This window comes from Pan troglodytes, chromosome 19 (assembly GCF_028858775.2).
Source record: "Pan troglodytes isolate AG18354 chromosome 19, NHGRI_mPanTro3-v2.0_pri, whole genome shotgun sequence".
Lineage (NCBI taxonomy): Eukaryota > Metazoa > Chordata > Mammalia > Primates > Hominidae > Pan > Pan troglodytes.
The window spans coordinates 53,843,205-53,867,673 of record NC_072417.2 but is presented as its reverse complement, the minus strand read 5'-3'; the positions used below and the strand labels follow the sequence as shown (position 1 = coordinate 53,867,673).

The following is a 24,469-nucleotide window of genomic DNA, read 5'->3' as shown; positions in this document are numbered from 1 at the left end:
TCAGAATAACAAACATCCGTGCCCCATAGAACTTCCTGCTAGAGCTCTCTCCTCTATCATCATGGGCAACTGGCTGCTAATCTGGCAAAGGTTAAGGTACACTGTATAAGTATCACCTTATCTCTTACGCTAATGTAGGACTGAACATTTTAAACAGTAACATATATAATTTCTAAAGATACAGTTATAAATACTATTTGGCAATTAGGAATAAAACTGTTAGAAATTTGCAGCTGAGGCCGGGCACCGTGGCTCATGCCTGTAATCCCAGCACTTTGGGAGGCCGAGGCGGGCAGATCACGAGGTCAGGAGATCGAGACCATCCTGACTAACACGGTGAAACCCCGTCTCTACTAAATATACAAAAAATTAGCCAGATGTGGTGGCGGGTGCCGGTAGTCCCAGCTACTCAGGAGGCTGGGGCAGCAGAATGGCATGAACCCGGGAGGCGGAGCTTGCAGTGAGCCAAGATCGCACCACTGCACTCCAGCCTGGGCGACAGAGCGAGACTCCATCTCAAAAAAAAAAAAAAAATTGTAGCTGAAACTTGTTTAAAACATAGATGGTCCCTATGATCTCTAGCTAAAAGGGTATTACAGGACCTTGATTCCACATTCTTTAGGGGAAGCAGGAAGAAAAGCCCTGGCAATATTCTTCTCTCTGGTGGAATAGTGCTTCCTATTTCACTGTCAACACTCAATTTATTCCTTTTCTGTCAGTACATCTTTATGAAGCTTGGCAAGCATCCATCCTTTGTCTTACGGTACTGCACCCATCAGTGTACAAGTATGCCCTTTATCCTCCCTTCTCTGATCCTCATTAGCCCTACCGACCCATTTCACTATTCCACTTTATTAAAAAATTTTAAAAACAAGGTTGCACTTGTACTAATGCCACTTCCTCACCTTCTGTATCTTCTTCAACTCTGTGTAACCGTGTTTCTGCCCCCTCACTAATTCACTGAAAATCCACGTCTAAGGCACCTTGGCTTACTCAACCTCTAACAGCATTTTACACAGTTGACTCATGAAACACTCGCTATACTTTTTTAAACAAGAAATACTGTTTCCAAAGAGCATGTAATCACATCATCTGGGGTGGTGGTGTTCTGTGGGAAATAATGACCCAGAAAACATAAAAAGGTTATAGCTGTGAATACTGAGAGAACTGGGTCAATAACCTATATCTGGTAACCAGGGGCTATCAAACGAAGAAAGGAAGTAAGACCCCACCCCAACAAAAGGGTGGCTGAGTGGGAAAACCAGAAGAGATTTAATAATGCTAATGAATCGTTGCAGTGTCGGAGCTCATGCATGCAAGTCCTTATTGTAATATCTATCCGGGTGTAGACAGCAAAAGCCTCCATATTAACTGTGGTGGTGGCAGTAGTGCAGCAGTCTCTCTGGTAAGCACCTGTGAGCTATGGCAGCTGCTGATCAGTTATTTGGGGAAAATCATTTTGAAATTACTGAATTGCAACTGTGAAAACTAACCTTTTTCAGTTTTATACTTGTGGAAAACTACCTTTAGTAAAAGTGCCTTTTTTATTTTTTGGAGACAGAGGTCTTGCTCTGTCACTCAGGCTGGAGTGCAATGGCACAATCATGGCTCACTGCAGCCTCGACTTTCCAGGCTCAAGCCATCCTCCCACCTCAGCCTCCCATGTATCTAGGACTACAGGCATGCGCCATCATGCCTGGCTAATTTTTTCTATTATTTTGTAAAGACAGGATGGGTCTCGCTATGTTGCCTAGGCTGGTCTTGAACTCCTGGGCTCAGGCGATGCTCTGGCCCCAGCCTCCCAAAGTACGGGGATTACAGGTGTGAGCCACCACACCCAGACAGAAAAAGTGCTTTTTAGAAATTAAATTATCTAGGCTGGGCGCGGTGGCTCATGCCTGTAATCCCAGCACCTTGGGAGGCCAAGGCAGGTGGATCATGGAAGTCAGGAGATTGAGACCATCCTGGCCAACATGGTGAAACCCCATCTCTACTAAAAATACAAAAAATTAGCCGGGCGTGGTGGCAGGCGCCTGTAGTCCCAGCTACTCAGGAGGCTGAGGCAGGAGAATCACTTGAACCCAGGAGGCGGAGGTTGCCGTGAGCCAAGATAGCACCACTGCACTACAGCCTGGGCGACAGAGCGAGACTCTGTTTCAAAAAAAAAAGAAAGAAAGAAAGAAAGAAATTAAACTATCTGAACTCCACAAATGAAGTTAATATGAAACAAAATCAGGTTCCAGGATTTTGTAAAGAATCTCTAATCAAGGTACCATGTTGTATTTCTCTCCCTTACTCTACCTGACCCCTCCTCAGATAAACAGACTGGCTAAAGATAGTGTATTAAAAGTATTAATGGCTTCATATTTAATTACATGATTATTGCTGACACTGAAATGCATGACTCAGATGACAGAACGGTATAAAACTTTTCTAATTAATTTTATCATAGTAGAAACTTAAAATATATTTGAAATACAAGATTTAATACACTAAATATATAAATATAACTTCAAAATAATTATAACATCCTCATTAATTTAACAGAAACATCAATGTTTAAACTACACACTAAGGGCAGGACTTCTGTTTTAACACTTTTTGCTTGCCTATTTCCCCCAATCCTGAAATATCTTCCATACAAGTAAGAAAACACACCTGGTTTCTGCCTCTGCGTTTCCCATAATTCCTTCTGACTAGGGCTTTATAATTCTCATTTTTCTTGGTTAAATAGTAATACAAAACACAATCAGGAACACTCTGTAAGAAATAAAACAATTATTTTTGAGGATCCAATGAAAAAGAAATTTTTTAATTAAATATTACTTCCAAGGAAAATCTCTGGTATTCTGAAAGTAAAATTAAAGAAAAAGAACAACATACACTGCTAGCATTTTAAGGCATATCTAGGCTCTAAAATTATTTACATTATAGGTACTATTTTAATAGACAGTTACAGTTGTTAATCCAAATTATGTGAAAGATGCCAGGAACTATCAGAAACATTCAAATATTTTCTTATTAACAAGTAAATTCCCTTTCTGATTACATACATGCAAATTTTTAAAATGTCTTTAAATATTTTGTTCAAAAACATTAAAATCAACTTTATATTAAATATGGAATGATTCACAAATTTGCTTGTCATCCTTGCGCAGAGGCCATGTTAATCTCTGCATCGTTCCAATTTTAGTATTATGTGCTGCTGAAGCGAGCACGAGACTGATATTTTAATTAGAAATTTAATGAGGCTCCAAAAGCATTGTAATCTATGTGTTTTTAGGGAAATAAACATCAGGTCATCTTTCATTAACCATTTAGTTCTGTGTTCTGTGTTAAGATTTCTCTAATAATTGTAATTATCATTACATTAATCACGAGACTCTTCGCAGTCTTTTTAAAATCGGTTCTAGTTAACTACTTATATGTGTCAGAGCACAAGAATTTCAAAGTAACAACCATCACAAACCTACAAACATTCCCAATGCAAACCATGTCTTACCTTCCTCTCCAAGTATGATGCAATTAGTCCAAAGTTTTTTGGATGCTGGATAAACCTGAGTGAAAATGAAAACAAAAACACACTTGCATACAAATATTTCAACAACTAAAAAAAAAAACTTGGGAGAAGAAATACTATGTATAGGCCGGGCGTGGTGGCTCACGCCTGTAATCCCAGCACTTTGGGAGGCCGAAGCAGGTGGATCACTTGAGGTCAGGAGTTCAAGACCAGCCTGACCAACATGGCAGAACCCCATCTCTACTAAAAATACAAAAATTAGCCGGGGATGGTGGCACATGCCTGTAGTCCCACCTACTCGGGAAGCTGAGGCAGGAGAATCGCTTGAACCCAGGAGGCAGAGGTTGCAGTGAGCCGAGATCACAACACTGGACTCCAGCTTAAGCGACAGAGCGAGACTCCGTCTCAAAAAAAACAGAAGAGAAATACTATGTATAGGGCTAACTGCCAATCTGAGGAACAATTGTAGAATCACTGGAGACTTTTAAAGGGCACAGATTTCTGGGCACCATACACCAGGAAATGATTAGTCTACGGTAATACATAGAAATCTGTACTTTATAAAAGCTCCCCAAAAGTTCAGACAGCACCCAAGTTTGGGAACCACTCTTAACATGACTCCATAACCCCAGTTCTTATCTGTTACCTCTTTTCCCACCTATAAACTTACAGGAAGATCAATATTCTCTACTTTTCACAGTATTGATTCAAACACCAAAATGGGACCAAGTTTTTGTGAAAACAGTTCAATTTACAAGTAAATGCCAAATACTTTTTACTAACTTATGTAGATGTCTATTAGAGAATAATTTAAAATATAAATTACTTGTCCTTAAAGATCTCCTTTTCATGGTCAGTCCAAACATTCATAAACTGCCTATCTTTATAAACTTTCATAGGGTCCTCCATAAGCCCATTCATGTTAATGAACTTGACTCGTCTTTGTTCTGCATCAAACATCATAGGTGGAATCACAGAGAGCTGCCGCATTTGTTTCTCATTATTCTGGAAAAAAAATACAATTTACTTAGAATAAAACATAAACTAGAAATTTAAGGAGGGCCATGGACCAATGCTCTTAATGTGCACTAAAAAACCATGTATGCAGTTTAGTAACAATAGCAGTGTATACCACAGCATCTAGCATACAATAATTACTCATATATCTAATAAATATTCACTGTATGAATTACAGAGGCAGAGAATATCCATATCGTTTTTTAAATAATCTACTCCTTTGAGAAGAATTCTTTTCTTAAACTAAGCTGATACTTAACATAATAAAATTTTAGACCTGGAAGATAAAACGTAATGTCAAGTTCACTGAAGTGGTGACCTTATGGAGCATTTAATTATCATATTAGTCTCATTTTTTAAAGTCTCAACATCATTTTATAGAACAACTTTTACCGTCATATTACAGAACAATAAATAGAAAAATAAGCAAACAGGCATCAAAATTTAAGTAGCGATTTTAAATTAAACTCACTTTACTATTAAACTCTTCTTGCTAATTTTACATCATCTTTCCATTGAAAATTTAAGGTTGTTATTCTTAGAAATGAAGCTTGTTTCAACTAAAACTTTCTTACACATGCAGAACTTATTTTTCCCGAAGTTTAACTGAGGAAATTTTTAAGTACAAACTTCTATTTAAAAGCTTTTACCCAAATTACAAGTATTTACCCAAATATAAGAAAAGGTATTTCCCTAAAAATTTTCCTCATAAAAGTGGATACTGCCTAATAGTCAAGTCCTTACAAAGTCTCTAATTTCCTGGGACACTCTCAATCAGTTTGAACACTATAGTGTTTAGACTGAAATTACACATTAGATTGAAATTACCTCAATACATAAACTAATTTTAGATGCTTACAAATGTTTCCTCATGGAATCAGTCAAAGAGCAAATAAAGAAATTTAACAGAGATTTACTCATCATTGCAGAAATAATGGCTACATATTCCAAGGGCTGAATGTCATTTCAATCATATACTTACAGATGTTTCCTCATGGAATCAGTCAAAGAGCAAATAAATTTAACGGAGATTTACTCGTCATTGTAGAAATAATGGCTACATATTCCAAGGGCTGAATGTCATTTCAATCATGTACTTTAGAGGTAATTTTAAAAGCAATATAGAGTAAGTGGTTATGTTTTAAAGCTCTTGATTATACTGCTACAAAAGAAATGAAAAATTGCTGGGCACAGTGGCTCACGCTTGTAATCCCAGCACTTTTGGAGGCCAAGGCAGGAGGATTGCTTGAGCCCAGGAGTCCAAGTCTAATCTGGGCAGTATAGTGAGACCCCATCTCTACAAAATAATTTTTTTAAATTAGCTAAGTGAGAGGCTGGGTGGGGTGGCTCACACCTGTAATCCCAGCACTTTGGGAGGCCAAGGCAGGTGGATCACCTGAGGTCAGGAGTTTGAGACCAGCTTGGCCAACATGGCAAAACCCTGTTTCTACTAAATATACAAAAATTAGCTGGGTGTGCTGGCATGTGCCTGTAGTCCCAGCTACTCGGGAGGCTGAGGGAGTAGAATCGCTTGAACCTGGGACGCGGAGGTTGCAGTGAGCCAAGATCGTGCCACTGCATTCCAGTCTGGCTGACAGAGCGAGACGCCATCTCAAACAAACAAACAAACAAACAAACAAACAAACAAACAAAAAGTTAGCCGGGCGTAGTGGTGTACCAGTAGTCCCAGCTATTCAGGAGACTGAGGTGGGAGGATCACTTGAGCCCGGGAGGTGAAGGATGCAGCAAGCCAAGGTCACACCATTGCACTCCAGCCTGGGTGACAGAGTAAGACCCTATCTCCTATCTCAAAAAAAAAAAAAAAAAAAAGGAAAATTCACTTGTCCTGATATTATGCAATAATATGTGCAATATGTATTTAGGGCTTGAGATAAAATTTAGCAAGGATAACATCATAAATGTATTCCAAAAGAAGTACATCTCCAGGAATCTGGGCACAGTGAAGCTGGTATGCTCTGGAACACTGATAACTCAAAGGTGTCTCTAGAAATGGCTAAGATCCTGAAATCATATAACAATGCACTGAAAAGCTTGAGTGTGGGATATACCTCTGACTAAATATTGTAATTGTCCCTAAAGAGTTATGTATTTCAATGCACCAAAAATCACCTTGGAATCCTCTCTTTGGGAAAGGAGAATATCAGAAATAAGAAAGGAAAGAAAAACCACCTGTAAAAGTCTATTTTGATCAGTATAAGAACAATCTGAGAAGTATAATGGTTTAAGGAACTCTGAGATATAGTTTATATAGTTCTATATCTCCTCCAGGGCTAGTTTAACTAGAATTCTGAAACACAGTAACTTATAAGAGCATACTATATACTTTTATTTAGTTATGAATGCAAAACAGGGTATCATAATTAAATACTGATAGAATCCTACAACATATATCAACACAAAGACAAACTCTGTACAAAGAGGCTATTTTTTCATCCTGGAGAAAAACTTACTGCAACTGTCTCACAAGTAATTTTTCATGAGATCAAGCAACTTGATGGTTTAATTCACCACTGTATTCCCAATGCTTAAAGGAAAGTTTGGCGCATAATAGGCTATAAATATTTGTTGAAAGAATAGACTTGATTGAATATAGATATGGAAAAGAACACACAGTTCCAGAGTCAGACTGCCTGGGTTGAGTATCTGGCTCCACTATTTATTAATTTGTGACCTTGGGCGAATTATTTAACCTGCAGCTGGGCTTTAGTTTCTTAACTTGCAAAACAGCCATTAATTATAGCCTCCATTTCACAGAATTTTCACAGTTTAAATAATACATATGAGGTGCTTATCACAATTGGCAATTTTAAGTAGTAACTACCCCTCAAACTCCCCCTCCTCAAAAACCAAAGATGTAGTTAGTCCACCATAACCTAAACCAACAATACCCATAGAAAGAGGAGAAAAAGTACTGGCTAGGTTAACTAGTAGTAAAGGGTAGAGCAGAGGAAGTCATGACACTGCTTTTTACTTCTAAATGTGCTAAGTAGTATGAAAACAGGAATTTTACTTATCTAAATTATTTCTAAATCATTGAACATTTTAGATTAAATCCACTTCACTTAATTTTGCAAATCGAGTATTAACTGTATATTTAAGTCTACTTAACATTTATTTTGAAGTATACAGCATGGTAAAAAATATCTTTGATCATTACTTAAGGCCACTATTTCAAACAAACGAGACTCTCAGAATTTTGAGATGAGGTTTAAGAAAAGCCATATAATAAAATCAAAACTAGCAAAACTCAGTCAATAGTAGATGGCTTTTGGAACAATCCTGAGAGTTTGAACAGGGCTAAAAAGATTCAATGTTAGAAATGGAAATTTATTCTTATTCTGCATTTATTAATATCCAATTAAACATTAGGCAACAGGAACTCAAAGATAGCCTGACCCAAAGGTTTAAAATAACCACACTCATGAAGATGACACTTTAGCTGATCATAAATATTTATTAAACAGAAAGAGAAACACAATAGAAATAAATGTAAATTGAGACTAACTAGACATTGAGTTCTGTTTCGGGAAAGTGAGTGAGGAAGCTTCACAAGGGAGGAAATACTGCTTTTGGGTCTGAAGATATATTTGTCAAACATATACCTTGGTCTCTACTACCTGTTTCATAATTTTATTAATTCTGCTCTTTATATAGGCAGGAAATGCCTGAAAAACAAAGTAATGCCACTTGCTACAACACAGTATCTTCACCTTAAAAATTAGTGAAATGGCATTCTTGTTCATAGATGAATCTCTTCCATATATAAACTTAATCTCTATATTCTCATTCACCTGCCCCTTTCACTTCATGTTACCATACTTGCCTGGGACTATATCACCTGCATACAGATGACTCTGATATCTAACCATTCCCAGTTCAACTCTCTCCCAGGTTCACTTGCTAGACAACACCCTTTGAAGAACATACTGCCATTTGTAAAATACATGCTCCTTTGCTACTTTAGGAAATGGCACCACCAGCTTACTCCTCTAACCTAGAAACAAGGGAGTCACATTCTATTCTTCCTCTTTCTCATCTCCCACATCCTATCCATCTTGGCCTGTCCATTCTACCTTTCTATTACACTCTCCTATACATCCCTACCACTGTTGCCCTGATTCAGAACCTTATTTTTATCCTAACAGCCTCCTCACCTCTCTCCAGGTCTCCTTGCTGCCAAAGCCATCTTTGTGAAATTCCAGTATGATCGTGTGACTGCCTCGTTTAAAAACCCTTTAACAGACACTCAAATCTTTGACAGTCTAAACTCTAGCACTCAATAAAGTTCCCACATTTACATACAAATAAACCCTTAGCTCCTACAGAGTTAAAATGCTTTAATAATTAACGAATTAACTTGAATTAAATTTATTTTCTTACCTCCTGCTCAGAGAGCCCATCAATAATTTCAGAAATCTCATGCTCACTCCTAGCAATGGTGGCTGAAAGACCAGCTCCCCTCTGCCCAACTCTAAACATGAGGGAGAAATTAAAAATATATTTAAAGACCTTATATAAAGACATATCAATTAAATTAACTATAGATTACTTTTCTGAATGGAACTTTTTAACCAAGTTAAGAGAAGAAACATAAAATACTACTGAGTATATACTTTTAAGTAATATGCTGTGTCACCTATTAATAACAATTTAAATATTACGATTGAGATTTGAAGGTTACATGTTCAAGTTCAAATGGTGGAACTAGTTAGGGAAAACTTCTAGGAAGTCATAATTATTGATGCCATTTCCATTTCAAATGGCATTCTTTGTATGCCCTGTAGTAGACTTAGAAAAATACATGAAACATTTTTAAAAGGAGAGAAAAAACTCAACCAACATCCCTTACAAAAATTTAATTGTGAGTTAAGGGGCTTACATGACTCTTACATGAGACAATAAAAAAGAAAACTAAAGCTTTTAAAATCTTTGTAAAATATCTGTTTGCTAAAAGTAAAACAAATCAGAATCTATCAAAGAATTTCTTAATTGGCCATCAACTGAATATAGTTTGAATATGTTGATAATGAAGGACTAAAGGATATTTAGGTCTGTTCTTACTCACTGTCATGTCCAAAGGATGTAATACTTTTAGGAACTTCAGAATTAATTTCAAAATAATCACTTACATTTAGATTCAACAGGATAATATAAAAAATTAAATTTACTAAGACATAATGTTTACTGGTTGATAATAAAGTTTTCTTTTCAACATAAAAGTTCTTTTAACTTTTAAGTTCGTGGGTACATGTGCAAGTTTGTTATACAGGTAAACCTGTGTCATGGGGATTTGTCGTACAGATTATTTCATCACTCTGTTATTAAACCTAGTACCCACTAGCTATTTTTCCTGAACCCTCTCCCTCCTTCCATCCTCCACCCTCCACCTTCCAATAGGCCCCAGTATGTGTTGTTCCCCTCTATGTGTCCACAACATAAAAATTCTTTATAAACTTTCTTCATGATCAGTTTCAAGAAACAATAGCTCTCCCTCTCCCTCTCCTCTTCTCCCGCTTTCCACGGTCTCCCTCTCCCTCTCCTCCCGCTTTCCACAGTCTCCCTCTCCCCCTCTCCTTCTCCCGCTTTCCACGGTCTCCCTCTGTTGCCCAAGCTGGACTGTACCACCATGATCTCCTCCCTCTCCCCTTCTCCAGCTTTCCACGGTTTCCCTCTCCCTCTCTCCTTCTCCCGCTTTCCACCGTCTCCCTCTGTTGCGGAAGCTGGACTGTACCGCCATGATCTCCGCTCGCTGCAACCTCCCTGCCTGATTCTCTTGCCTCAGCCTGCCAAGTGCCTGGGATTGCAGGCGCGCGCCACCACGCCTGACTGGTTTTTATATTTTTTGGTGGAGACGGGGTTTCGCCGTGTTGGACGGGCTGGTCTCCAGCTCCTGACCGCGAGTGATCTGCCCGCCTTGGCCTCCCGAGGTGCCAGGATTGCAGACAGAGTCTCGCTGACTCAGTGCTCAATGTTGCCCAGGCTGGAGTGCAGTGGCGTGATCTAGGCTTGCTACAACCTCCACCTCCCAGCCGCCTGCCTTGGCCTCCCAAAGTGCCCAGATTGCAGCCTCTGCCCGGCCGCCACCCCGTCTGGGAAGTGAGGAGCGTCTCTGCCTGGCCACCCATCGTCTGGGACGTGAGGAGCCCCTCTGCCTGGCCGCCCAGTCTGGGAAGTGAGGAGCGTCTCTGCCCGGCCACCCATCATCTGGGATGTGGGGAGCGCCTCGGCCCCGCCGCCCCGTCTGGGATGTGAGGAGCGCCTCTGCCCGGCAGCCGCCCCATCTGGGAAGTGAGGAGCGTCTCCGCCCAGCAGCCGCCCCGTCCGGGAGGTGGGGGGCAGCCCCCGCCCAGCCAGCCGCCCAGTCCGGGAGGTGGGGAGCAGCCCCCGCCGGGCCAGCCGCCCTGTCCGGGAGGTGGCGGGCAGCCCCCGCCCGGTCAGCCGCCCCATCCGGGGGGGTGGGGCGCCTCCGCCTGGCCGCTGCCCCGTCTGGGAGGTGTGCCCAACAGCTCATTGAGAGCGGGCCAGGATGACGATGGCGGTTTTGTCAAATAGAGAGGGGGGGAAATGTGGCAAGAGTAGAGGGAGATCGGATTGTTACTGTGTCTGTGTGGAGGGAGGTGGACATGGGAGACTCCATTTTGTTCTGTACTAAGAAAAATTCTTCTGCCTTGGGATGCTGTTAATCTATAACCTTACCCCCAACCCCGTGCTCTCTGAAACATGTGCTGGGTCCACTAAGGGTTAAATGGATTAAGGGCGGTGCAAGATGTGCTTTGTTAAACAGATGCTTGAAGGCAGCATGCTCGTTAAGAGTCATCACCACTCCCTAATCTCAAGTACCCAGGGGCACAAACACTGCAGAAGGCCGCAGGGTCCTCTGCCTAGGAAAACCAGAGACCTTTGTTCACATGTTTATCTGCTGACCTTCCCTCCACTATTGTCCTATGACCCTGCCAAATCCCCCTCTCCGAGAAACACCCAAGAATGATCAATAAATACTAAAAAAATTTTTAAAAAAAAAGAAACAATAAATATTTGAAGAAAAATATCACAGTCATTAAACATCAAACTACTCACCGCTGAAATCTTTCTTGCTGTTCTCTTTGTTTTCGAATTTCTGGAAACTGCTTTTCATAGTATTCCCTTGTTTTGCTTTCTTTAGCTTTCCTCCGAGGATTATTTTCTATTCTGTCCACTTTTTTCTCCCATGCCTCCATGAGCTGATCATAACGCTGGCAGATTTTTTGTTCCTATTAAATATCCGTAGCAAATTAATAATAATTAAACTAAACTCTGATTCTGACAAACCTAATACTTTAAAATAAATGCTACTTCTTAAGGTTAAGTCAGAAGTACATTTGGCTTATGACTCAACTGTGAACGAAAAGCACAAAGAGGAGAGAGGAAAGGTAGCTCTGTTTCCTACTAAGATCAACACATAGAGCACAGGTTGGCTGGATTTTTTAGTTAACATTAAGACTATGCATATTTATAAACTACTTGACACCTACTACTAGTAGTAGCTGACCAGTTACTTTTATTTTGCTTAAAACATTATGTCATTGTTGTCCCAAAAAAATGGAAAATTAAAAATACAAACATGTAAATAGTTCATAATCTGACCAATTACCCAAAGGCAACCATATGAACATTTTGTTGTTATCCTTCCAATCTGCGAAACAAAACACACACGCTTTAAACGATCTATTATTGGAGGTTCTGGTTGATTGCCATTTTTTGCTATAATAAATAATGCTATATAATAAACATTTTGACAGTATGAAAAAGGCAGAAAATGGTTGGTTGTGCTTTATCATAAAAAGAAATCCAGGCTGGGCGCAGTGACTCACACTTGTAATCCCAGCACTTTGGGAGGCCAAGGCGGGTGGATCACAAGGTCAGGAGTTTGAGACCAGCCTGGCCAATATGGTGAAACCCCGTCTCTATTAAAAATACAAAAATTAGCCAGGCGTGGTGGCGGGCACCTGTAGTCCCAGCTCCTTGGGAGGCTGAGGCGGCAGAATCGCTTGAACCCAGGAGGTGGAGGTTGCAGTGAGCCGAGATCGCACCACTGCACCCCAACCTGGGCAACAGACAAAAACAAAACAAAACAAAAAACAGAAATCCAGTGAACTACGTGAAATTGAGAATTAATGCTTTTAGAGAAGTAAGTGAATTATGATACCATTTTCTAAACAGAGAAGAAAAGACAGACGAACCCTCCATTATGGACAAAGAACTGCCAATATATCTGATGACACATGGATAGAGGAAAGTGAGGAAGAGTTCATGAAAAACTGCTAACATGGTCATCTTAAGAAAGTGGCACTGGAGAAGAGAATATTATCTTTCTCACATTCCACACCACACCCCACTCCCACTTCTCAATTACTCCTATATGTCTTCTGTGTCCTTCATCTTTTCTCCTTTCTACTGCTACCCTTATAATCCAGGCCAACACCATCCCTCACCTAGATCAAAACAATAGCTCCCATGCATTCTTAATGTTGTAGCCAAATGCAAATTCTTTTTTTTTTTTTTTTTTTTGAGACCAAGTTTCACTCTTGTTGCCCAGGCTGGAGTGCAATGGCGCGATCTCGCTCACTGCAACCTCTGCCTCCCAGGTTCAAGTTATTCTCCTGCCTCAGCCTCCTGAGTAGCTGAGTTTACAAGCATGCGCCACCACGCCTGGCTAATTTTGTATTTTTAGCAGAGATGGAGTTTCTCCATGTTGGTCAGGCGGGTCTCAAACTCCTGACCTCAGGTGATCCGCCCTCCTTGGCCTTCCAAAGTGCTGGGATCACAGGCGTGAGCCACTGCACCTGTCCCGCTAAATGCAAATTCTTAAAATGCAAACCCAAACGTTATGCAACCTCCAGGACAGTATACAACCTGGCTCTGGCTTCCCTCAGCAGCCTCATTTCTCACCACACTGCCAGCTCAGTCTACACTCCCTCTGGCTCCCAGACCTTCACTTAAGCCACTCCCTCTGCGTATACAAGTTTGCAGAGAATTGGTTTTCCCCTGAAATGTCTCCTCATAATTCCTATCTGCCTTAGGTGTCCTCCTCAGTCATCCATAGTCCATGACCACGGTGTGATCCAATACTAGGACTGACCTGTCTGACTTCCATCACCTTAGGCTCCCCCTAATTACTAAAACCATATGGCTATCTTGCTCACCTTTGCAGAATAATATATGGGACAGAGTATACAGCCAAGTGATATTTAAGCAAATCGGTGAAAATACAAACCTTACAGTGTTTGCATCACCAGTGAACTTATTTAGTGAGTACCAGAATTACAACAAAATTACTTGGAAAGGAAAAAAAAAATACATGAGCTAATTTCTTACTTGATATTTATATGTTCTTGGCAAAAAAAAAAAAAAAAAACAACTCAAGACCAGTAATTTAAGACAGTATCTGATCACACTGGCAAATTAGAACATTAGACGTTTTCCACCAAATAAAGCTGCTGACTCTTGAGCTTTACAACTCAAACTGTCAGGTCATTAACTTTAGGCACAAAGTTCATTTCTGATGTCGATTTAAAGAGTAGCATTTATTTAGTAGACACTTCAGTTTAAATGTATTAACAGTGTATCTGTAAAATTAGTATAAACATATTATGAAAATAAAATCACTGGCATTATATTTTCTATAATTTAATTCCCATGAAAATTATATAACCACGAAACTTTTGGACTGCAAGTCATAAAAAAATATGGAAAACCATTTGAATTTGAAAAAGCTGAACCCTAGCTGACCCCGTTTCTAATAAAAGAAAGAATAGTAATGTCTAATCAGCATGACTGCAACTTACCTACAACTGTTTGAGGCTTAAAAAACTAAATTATCTTTCATATTCTTTTAAACTACTCACCGTTTTATTTTGACTAAATGAAAATGTTCTAAAAGATGACCAATGAAATTAATTTGATAATATTAAATGTAAGGTATGGTATCAAAATGTTACTAGAATTAGATTTAAGTCATATATATATATATGGTTACTTTCTAAATCAGCACTTATCCTCAAATGGAGTCAAGGACCACTCTCATTAACAGTAGGAAAGTGAATGCCTAAATGAGCATGAATGGGAAAGCTGTATAAATTTCAGTTAACAAGGATAGGACCTCACCCTTTGTTTTCTTGCATGATTTCTTCTTTTAAAAAATAAAATGAGTTTTTTCCTCATCACCTGGTTTCTAGAAGAGAAAAATATGGTTGCATGACATTAAGAAAAAGCACAATTTAATAATGCATTCACTTTTTTTCCAGAGACACTGGAAAATAGGCAAAGATCACTTAAGAATTTATGATGTAAACAAAGTTAATCCTAATTTTTTTACCCTGCAAAATAAGACTTTATAATTTTTGCAAAAATTAGAACTGACTAAAGTTCCTCCCATTCTACAGTAAGACTTAATACAAAATAGTTAACTTTCAATTAGCACATCCAATTATAAGGCAAATATTTTCAAATTAAAATTACAGTTACTTATCCTTCTTAACAACTCTGGTGACATAAACATCTTACTCTTTGGAAGGGAGGTAGAAGAGAAGGAAACATTTTTACAGTTACCTCCCTACATCAGGTGCTAACCTCCCTTCTATGAGGAAAATGTATACCAACATATGTAGAGATAGGTGACTTCTGCTTTAAACAGAAGATTTTCTTCAGTCACAGAATGACACAATCCACTCTAAGAAGTAATGGAGGGCAATGTGTCAAAACAGGAAGATTTCTAATATATCTTAATCGCTTTTTAAATTGGAAGCACTGTGACCTTCAAAAACAATGACATGCAGGTTCAAGTATAAATATTTATACCCCACCTACTTCCAGAAAGGATTTCAAGCTGATTATTCAAATATAAATACAAAGCCAAGGCAAGTAGAAGTAATTTTTTGGATTATCTGCCACTCAGGACTAACAGTGACACTGGCTCCACTCAAATAAGTATGGACAAGCAGGAGCTGGCTATATGAAAAAGTAGCCAAGAGATGAAAAGAATTATTAAAATGTACATTTGCTATTTCATACAAAGCAAATGACGGTGATGAAAGAATAGCTACTGAATGACTCATACAGATGCATGCAGCTGAGGAAATATTCCAAAAGGTGTCGTACAGGGAAGCATTACCATATACTCAGTTTGCTCTAATTTTAAGTATACGTTACTCAAAAGCAAATGACAATCAACAAATACAATCTTAAATGTTTCCTAGGAATTTAAATGAAGTCAGCCAGTCAGTAATCCATCTAGGATAGTGTGCTGAGCACTAAATAGGCAATGTAGATGACATGAAATAAATCGGACAGAGCTGCTCTCCAGACTGTATCAGGAGAAACAGGACACAACACAAACATAACACTGAGGCTTTGTGGGGAAAAAAAAAAAAGTCATTAAGTAGCCAACTAGATCTTATCTGCTCTTCTACTCTTTAAAAATGTTAAAACAGCTAAGCAGTTCCAAAGCAAGGTATATTATATGTGAGTTTTGACTAACTTACTTCTAAGGGTTCTCAAGATCATAGTAGCATCTCACAGAAAAATTGACAAATACATAACTTTTATTATGAACCACTTACTTAACAAAAGTTAAAATTATTCAAATTCAATTGTTTTCATGCATACTACCATGCAAATTATATTTGCCACCAGTTCTGCAAAGTAGTCAATAATTGCACATACTCTCAGTTAAGAAATTTTTTAAAAGAAAAAAATAAATATATATATATAAAATAAATAGCAATGTGCTCATTAGTAACCATACTAGTAAATAATTATAATGTTCTGCTTATACTTAATAAAACATATAAAGTAGAAATATCACATTTTTGTCACAAAGAATAATGCACCTAAAATTCTCTTAAAGTATAATTTTTTTTTAAAAGATATCTATCTAGCTTCCTCTCTTACTTCTATCAGATCAAGAAATTAGATTTTCTTTTCACTTATTTTCTTATTCCAAAATCTGCATCCATAAAGGCCTGGTACTAGGATGAGCAAGGCTAAGCAAACTACATTCTGGAGCAGCCTCCTCACCCACGAGGTGACTGAGCGCTTCCAAGGCACCAGGACATTAAATGGCAGAAGGGTCTACAAATACCGTCATTAGCAAGAGTCATGGAAGGGATTTCCCTAGAATAGGATTTTGAATAATGATAAAATGATCCGTGGCACTTCTACTTTGCAATGGCAGATGTGGCTTGGTGGGGGACGGTGTCATCACTAGTCTTAAATGAAAAAGCTTCATTATCTTACTTCATCATGCGCCTTGCAGGTACTCCACTGAAAAAAAGACAAAACAGGAGGCAAAAAATTCAAGCCTCAAGGTAAGCCATTTCAATGTTAAGTATCCACCTTTTTTACTAGCAGATTATAAAACCAGCTAGTTTTATGCAATAATTTATTTCATTTTTTGGCCTCGGAAACTCAAAGCTGTTACCCCAACCCCCAAGAAGCCAGAGGAAGATAACATATAATAAAACGACAGCAAATTACACAAATCTAAAACATACCTACAATATATTATAATAATGTCAGCAGATAACAAAAATGATCTCTTTATAGAATATATGGTCTTTAATTGAAGAACTCCAAAGATGATCAATACTTACGTCTTGATGTTCTCATGGTACACCTTGGTATCTGATGGCTGGTTATACAGTGGCTATAAAAGAAATCAAATATTTATGTATAAAATGTTGTACATATGTCTATGAAGAGACAAAGAAACATAATTTTAATGTAAGCACAGGTAAAGTACTAATGGATCTACACAATAACATGCCCTACCAAAACCTCCAAACTTTTATTTTTTTATTTACTTATTTTTTTAAATTATACTTTAAGTTCTAGGGTACATGTGCACAACGTGCAGGTTTGTTACATATGTATACATGTGCTGTGTTGGTTTGCTGCACCAATTAACTCATCACTTACATTAGGTATTTCTCCTAATGCTATCCCTCCTCCATGCCCCACCCCCTGACAGGCCCCGGTGTGTGATGTTCCCCGCCCTGTGTCCAAGTGTTCTCATTGTTCAATTCCCATCTATGAGTGGGAACATGCAGTGTTTGGTTTTCTGTCCTTGCGACAGTTTGCTCAGAATGATGGTTTCCAGCTTCATCCATGTCCCTACAAAGGACATGAACTCATCCTTTTTTATGGCTGCATAGTATTCCATGGTGTATATGTGCCACATTTTCTTAATCCAGTCTATCATTGATGGACATTTGGGTTGGTTCCCAGTCTTTGCTATTGTGAATAGTGCCGCAACAAACAAACGTGTGCATGTGTCTTTACAGTAGCATGATTTATAATCCTTTGGGTATATATCCAGTAATGGGATCGCTGGGTCAAATGGTATTTCTAGTTCTAGATCCTTGAGGAATTGCCACACTGTCTTCCACAATGGTTGAACTAGTTTACACTCCCACCAACAGTGTAAAAGCATTCCTATTTCTCCACATCCTCTCCAGCACCTGTTGTTTCCTGACTTTTTAATGATTGCCATTCTAACTGGTATGAGATGGTATCTCATTGTGGCAAAACCTCCTAACTTTTAGATTCCCTGAGTAACTGTTAATCCCATCTCCTGTCACTCCCATAATACGGTTTATAAATCCATTGTTTCCCATAAGTGTATTTATGCACAGATTTTTAATTTCAAAGTATTAATACTCCCTAATACTAGGGAGTATTAACCATTGTCACTATTTTAACAGTAACATTCAAAGAGCTTTCTAATTCTGTTCTTAATTCTCATTCTGCCTGGAAGGATTAAATAGCTGCTCAAGCAAAAACAAGCTCAGGATGATGCTTCTGCAAAGGTCTGCAAAGGTAACCAAGTTCACTCATCATTACTTTAAACTTCATCTCAAGCTACATCTCTGCTCAGCTACATCTCTCTTATCCCAAAATAAATGGATCATATTCCATCTTATCCCAAGAAAAACTACCACCAAAAATTAAAAAAAAAAATCACTGGAAATGAAAAAATTTACTTACCAGTTCAACTTTTGGGCCAAGACCTTCAAAAATTTTATGAGCTTCTTCTGCTTTTTTCTAGAGATAAAGACATTGTTGTATCATATAATTAAAAATTACATTATCTAAGTGCAAAATCATTATTTAGAAATATTTATCTAAGACTAATCTATAGATGAACTTATCCTTATTTCCAAATATCCTTCTTCTATATGACAGGCTAAAATATGCTCCAGTTATTTTTTATTTTTTCTTAATTTGTAGTTACAATGATAGAAAACTCTGAAATTGTATTGTCATAGCTCTCCTCACCAAATTCAGTCAAAACTTAACATTTGTATTGAAAGCAATGCCTGAATAACTGGTAAGTTTTAAAAAAGCAAATAATTATATTAAAAAACTGGAGAGAGGGAATGAAAATTCACTATTAGAAATAAATCCCCCAAACATTCTACATACTTTAACTCATATCATCTTTAATAGAAACTTAAAGCAATAAAATACCATAAAATGGCCACTCTTTACTATGGTAAGCAACATTGATCTCTTTGAAGAAAAGCTGTTAATGAGCGAATTTTCTAGTTACAAGGAATCCTTAGTAATAGCTGAACAACAAAGAAAACCGCTAATTTGAATTATTCAAAGTGCTCAGTAGTTAAAAAATGCTGAATTATATGTATTTGTAACATGCTATTTCCTTTTTTTTTTTTTTTTTTTATTTGAGACAGGGTCTCACTCTGTCGCCCAGGCTGGAACACAATGGCACGATCATAGCTCACTGCAGCCTCAACTTCCTGGACTCAAATAATGCCCCCATCTCAGTCTCCCAAAGCTCTGGGATTACAGGTGTGAGCCACAGTACCCAGTTGCTATTTTCAAAAGTAAAATAATCCAGACCAAAGTGTTACCTAGCAAAAATCTTCCCTTGCTAAGATTAATCTATCAATATTTTGGCAACAAAAATTTTAACTTAAGACCCTCATATGTTCGTAATACAATTTGTATTCTAAGTCTACAGATAGAAGTAAATAATTCTTCAACATATGTTCAGTATATTCTATGTGCCAAGCACTCACTAGACACTAAGAAAATAATGAATAAGATAAGCCTTCCCACCACAGGAAGATGAGGGGTCTTGAAAGTCTTCCTAGAGAAAATGATACTTGAACTGGGGCTTGAGGAACAGTGTGCTTGGCAGAAAAGACAAAACACGGGGCCACCTGACAGCAGGGGCAACATAGCAGGTTAAAGATATTGCTAACAAGGGAACATCCAAAACCTCTTCTGGTGGGATATTACTAAGAAAAGAGTATGGGGCAAGGGCCAGGCGGGTAAGCATGTAAACATCAATAAAGGCTTCGGCTATTCTGTATAAAGTGGGAAATCATAAAAAGGTTCTATGTGGAGAATCATTAAATGGGACGAAAATATGAAAGAAGGGTTAGAAAGAAAGGACTGAAGCGTGAGACTCAATAACTATGTGGGAGATGAAGGCTCAAATTAAGCTAATGATAAAGGTAGAGGAAAGAAGCGTAAGACCAGACCAATATTTAGGAGGTGAGACTAACGCTCTTCACTGATTACCTCAACATACATGAAGTGGCAAAGAGAGAGAACTGGATAATTCCTAGGATGCTGGCCTAGATGACCAGAGGTGCTGGCACAGAATATACTTCCTACCATCACCCTTTTCTTTCTTCTGACGTCACATTCTCTTGCAAATCAACCCGTCAAAATATAAACAAGGCAGGTCGCAGTGGCTCACGCCTGTAATACCAACACTTTGGGAGGCCTAGGTAGGTGGATCACTTGAGTCCAGGAGTTCAAGACCAGCCTGTTAACATGGCGAAACCCCATCTCTACTAAAAATGCAAAAATTAGCCAGGCATGGTGGCATGTGCCTATAATCCCAGCTACTTGGGAGGCTGAGGCGGGAGAATCACTTGAACCTGGGAGGTGGAGGTTGCAGTGAGCCAAGATCGTGCCACTGCACTCCAGCCTGGGCAACAGAACAAGACTGTGTCTCAAAAAAAAAAAAAAAAATACACACACACACACACACACACACACACACACACACACACAAAGATATTCTGCAAATTTCTCTAGTAGAGCCCAACAATAATCACTTTTCTATACGTATTATTCCTCTGAAATTAGAATATTTACAAATATTTTTGGAACTTACAACTGATAGGGTAAAATCAAATTGAACTGTTAAAAATAGTCTGTTTAGAGACTAAACAAACTTAGACTGAAATTTAACTATGATGCAAGTCAACTTTTCTCAGGAAGTCAACTTTAAAATTAACACTTTGGGGCAGTTTTTTTCCTCCCACTACCTTTCTAAATAAAAGAAATGGTCCCTCGATCTCTTAAGCCACACTTGGCTTAATTCCAACTAGTGTAACTGCTGCCACCCAAGAAATAAGAGGGAGGTGTACTTCTGTAATTACCCCATTCCTCCTTGCCTATGGTGCTGAAACAGATAAGCTCATTCATTAAAAAATGTTAAAAGAGGCAGGGAGGGCCTTTCAAAAGGCAGCATACTGGGGCAGAAAAAGCCTTGGGGAGTACATATGAGAAAGCCTGGGTTCTAGGCCCATTGTGCTCTCCTCCTCCCCTCCGGGAGCTCCCTGTTACAATTCTGAAACTGCACAGGTACATGTATAAAACATACATAAGAAAGAAAATATGAGGCCAGGCATGGGGGCTCACACGTGTAATCTCAATACTTTGGAAGACTGAGGCAGGAGGATCGCTTGAAGCCAGCAGTTCAAGACCTGGGCAACATAATGAGACACTGTCTGTTAGAAAGAAAAGAAGGAATAAAAGAAAAGAGGCCTGGTGCAGTGGCTGACGCCTGTAATCCCAACACTTTGGGAGGCCAAGATGGGTAGATGACTTGAGCCCAGGAGTTCAAGACCAGCCTGGCCAACACGGTGAAACCCCATCTCTACTAAAAATACAAAAATTAGCTGACTGTGGTGGCTCACGCCTGTAATCCCAGTTACTTGGGAGGCTGAGGCAGGAGAATTGCTTGAACCTGGGAGGTGGAGGTTGCAGTGAGCTGAGATTGCGCCACAGCACTCCAACCTCGGGGACGAAGCAAAACTCTGTCTCGAAAAAAAAAAGAAAAGAAAAGAAGGAAAGCGAAAAAAAAAAGAAAAGAAAAGAAGGAAAGGAGAGGGAGGAGAAGAGGGAGAGGGAGAAAAGAAAGGAGAGGGAGGGTGGAGAAGAAAAATGAAAGAAAAAAGAAAAAAGGAAAAGAAAGATGACTTCTATAGTTGTTGTGGGTTAGAAACAATCTTCAGTGTAGGAAGGCAAGTTTAACACTGGAACAGGTTTCACATTTGGTTTTCTTCATAAAATAAACAACAAACCAAATATGGAAATGTTAAAACAGAAAGAAGAGGTGCAAAAGGAGTTTTCAAGTTTTGCTAATGGGCAGCAAGAAACACTATACTAATTAATAAAAACATCTAATATAAAAATTAAACACCAATTAAATTCTCTATTAGATCAGATCTTGTTCAATAGTATTCAGTCCTCAAATCCCAGTGAGGCAACCACAGAATTCACTAATATTGTAAGACAAGGCTCATTAATAAATCCATTAATAATTATTACCAAATCCAATTTATTTGAAAAATAATTCACACTAAAAAAAGAAACATTTTATAAAACTTAAAAAAAAAACTATCAAATCTCCATTTGTATCACCACTAATTCCTATTTATTTTATCCCTGAGGTCACAGTCACAAACTGGCCATGGAGCCCATGAGCCCACAAAAGTGTTTTGCAGCTATGCAGAGGACTTTTTTTTTTTTTTTTTTAATCAGAGATTTCACATAAAACCCCATTATTTTGGGCTTTTCTTAAACAAGGGAGCAACTGTATATCCTGGAACACAGCCCCCATCTTAGGCATGGTCACCTCCTTCCCTACCTTTACTGGATTTATCTTCACGTAGACTGCTGTGGCCATACAATAAATTGGACTAATATTGAACCCAGCCAAGAAAATAATATTAATTGCCCATATTTTTACCTGCCCATAACACTTACCATTACCGTAAGTATATTTCTGATGACTCTCAGTTATCTACTTGATACATGTATATCTAAATCCAAGATCATTCCTATAAATGTGTATTTATTTATTTATTCAGCTTTTAAGTTCAGGAGTACATGTGCATAAATATTTATTAATTCACAATTGCTTTACTTAAGGTCAATTTCCTTTCGGCTGTGGACTACTATAAAGTTACAGACTGTATGTGTAAGATAGACTGACAGATGAATCCACTCACTACAAATCAAATCAATCAAAACAACAATCCCAAATTTTACCTGATGATCACGCCTTTAGCTAAAAAGCCTATTCTATCCCACAGTATAAAGCATATTATCATTTTTTGCACTGTGGACTTCTGGAAGCCCACTGTTAAACAGACACTTTCTTCATGTTGAGGTAAAATCAGTTTCCCTCTAACTGCTAGTTCCTGGGCCATATTCTGGACAAAACTAACTTTGATACTACAAAAATGATTCATAGAATTCATGCCTGGTGTTTCTGAATCCATGAATATTTTTAATTAAGAGTATGAAAGTAAACCTAAAAAAGCAAAGTCTACCTAAAGGTCAAAATCTACCTTGAACTTTGATTTTTTTTTTTTTTTTTGAGACTTGAGTTTTGGTCTGTTGTCTAGACTGGACTGAAGTGGCTCAATCTCGGCTCACTACAACCTCTACCTCCCGGGTTCAACCGATTCTCCTGCCTCAGCCTCTCGAGTAGCTGGGACTACAGGCATGCGCCACCACGCCTGGCTAATTTTTGTATTTTTAGTAGAGACAGGGTTTCTCCATGTTGGCCAGGCTGGTCTCGAACTCCTGACCTCAAGTGATCTACCCGCCTCGGCCTCCCAAAGTACTGGGATTATGGGCATGAGCCACCATGCCCCACCTTGAACTTTTTAACTGAAGTTCAAACCATAGCCCAACTATCGACTGTGAACTAATGCTGATAAGAAAGTTCATTTCCACATGCAATGACCTATCTTTACTGAAATGTTATCAGTAGTCAGCATTAAACATCATTTATTAAGTGAAAAATTGCAGGATGGTTGTTTTGTATTACATGCTACCAAACTTCCTTGCCAGTATTCATATAATAGGAGACTCAGCTGACAAAATTTCACTGATTAAATATTTATAAAATATATAATGTAAAATGAAATATTACATAATTTAAGGCACAACTGTAAACTTTCTTTCAATTGATAAGGAAAAAAACACCAAGCTTCAGTCAGCCAAAGTTTATGAACATTCAAAATTGTAAGAGAAATCAGGTTTTAATAAAGTTAAAATTATACCAGGATACATTCAAAACTGAAAAGGGCATCGTCAAGTGGGGTTAAAGGCCTGTGCTGCCAGAGATGGTATGAGCTTACCCGATTCTCATCATAAATAATTTGGACAATACTGCGGTGTTTCTGCTCCACAGGAGGAGGGGACACAGGCTTCTCAGGCTCAGGAGGTTTAGCTGCCTCTTCTTCAAGCTGTTGCTAAGAGATCCAGAAACAAAGAGTCAAGCATGTGCTGCACACCACACCCAGCAGTGATTAACCACTGGAGATAACACAGGTTACTAAGCTTTGCTTGCAGATTCTGTAGGGTAACCAATTAATCCATTAAGGTCTCATGGACCAAGAGCTCAAAGAGAATTAATCAGATTTATTTCATAACCAAACAACACAAATTTTCATTAGATAGAGTTTAAAAAAAAAAAAAAAACTAAGAGGAAGCATCCTTTAAGATTTTAATTCTGGGCCGGGTGCAGTGGCTCATGCCTGTAATCCCAGCACTTTGGGAGGCCTAGGCAGGTGGATCACCTGAGGTCAGGAGTTC

The 24,469-nt window shown here is 38.5% G+C and overlaps 1 protein-coding gene and 1 non-coding gene across 35 annotated transcripts in view; both read right to left on the bottom strand.

The window, feature by feature from the left end:
- The window catches only part of NCOR1 (nuclear receptor corepressor 1), a 184,270-nt gene that overhangs the window by 102,710 nt on the left and 57,091 nt on the right, over positions 1-24,469 (bottom strand). For 22 of the 34 annotated variants that reach the window (XM_016932276.3, XM_024350438.3, XM_016932277.3 and 19 more), the window contains 10 exons: positions 24,013-24,126; positions 18,581-18,637; positions 17,188-17,240; positions 16,832-16,858; positions 14,702-14,768; positions 11,636-11,808; positions 8,939-9,029; positions 4,347-4,525; positions 3,503-3,557; positions 2,659-2,760 (listed from right to left, as the gene is read on the bottom strand). In XM_016932276.3, coding sequence (XP_016787765.2) covers positions 2,659-2,760; positions 3,503-3,557; positions 4,347-4,525; positions 8,939-9,029; positions 11,636-11,808; positions 14,702-14,768; positions 16,832-16,858; positions 17,188-17,240; positions 18,581-18,637; positions 24,013-24,126 — 918 coding nt within the window. The remainder of the gene's footprint in view (positions 1-2,658; positions 2,761-3,502; positions 3,558-4,346; positions 4,526-8,938; positions 9,030-11,635; positions 11,809-14,701; positions 14,769-16,831; positions 16,859-17,187; positions 17,241-18,580; positions 18,638-24,012; positions 24,127-24,469) is intronic. The other 12 variants (XM_054670431.2, XM_054670432.2, XM_016932281.3 and 9 more) reach the window with 1 other exon arrangement.
- On the bottom strand, positions 3,114-3,218 carry LOC112206106 (U6 spliceosomal RNA). The gene has a single exon (XR_002940316.1). It is a non-coding gene; the product is annotated as a U6 spliceosomal RNA (small nuclear RNA).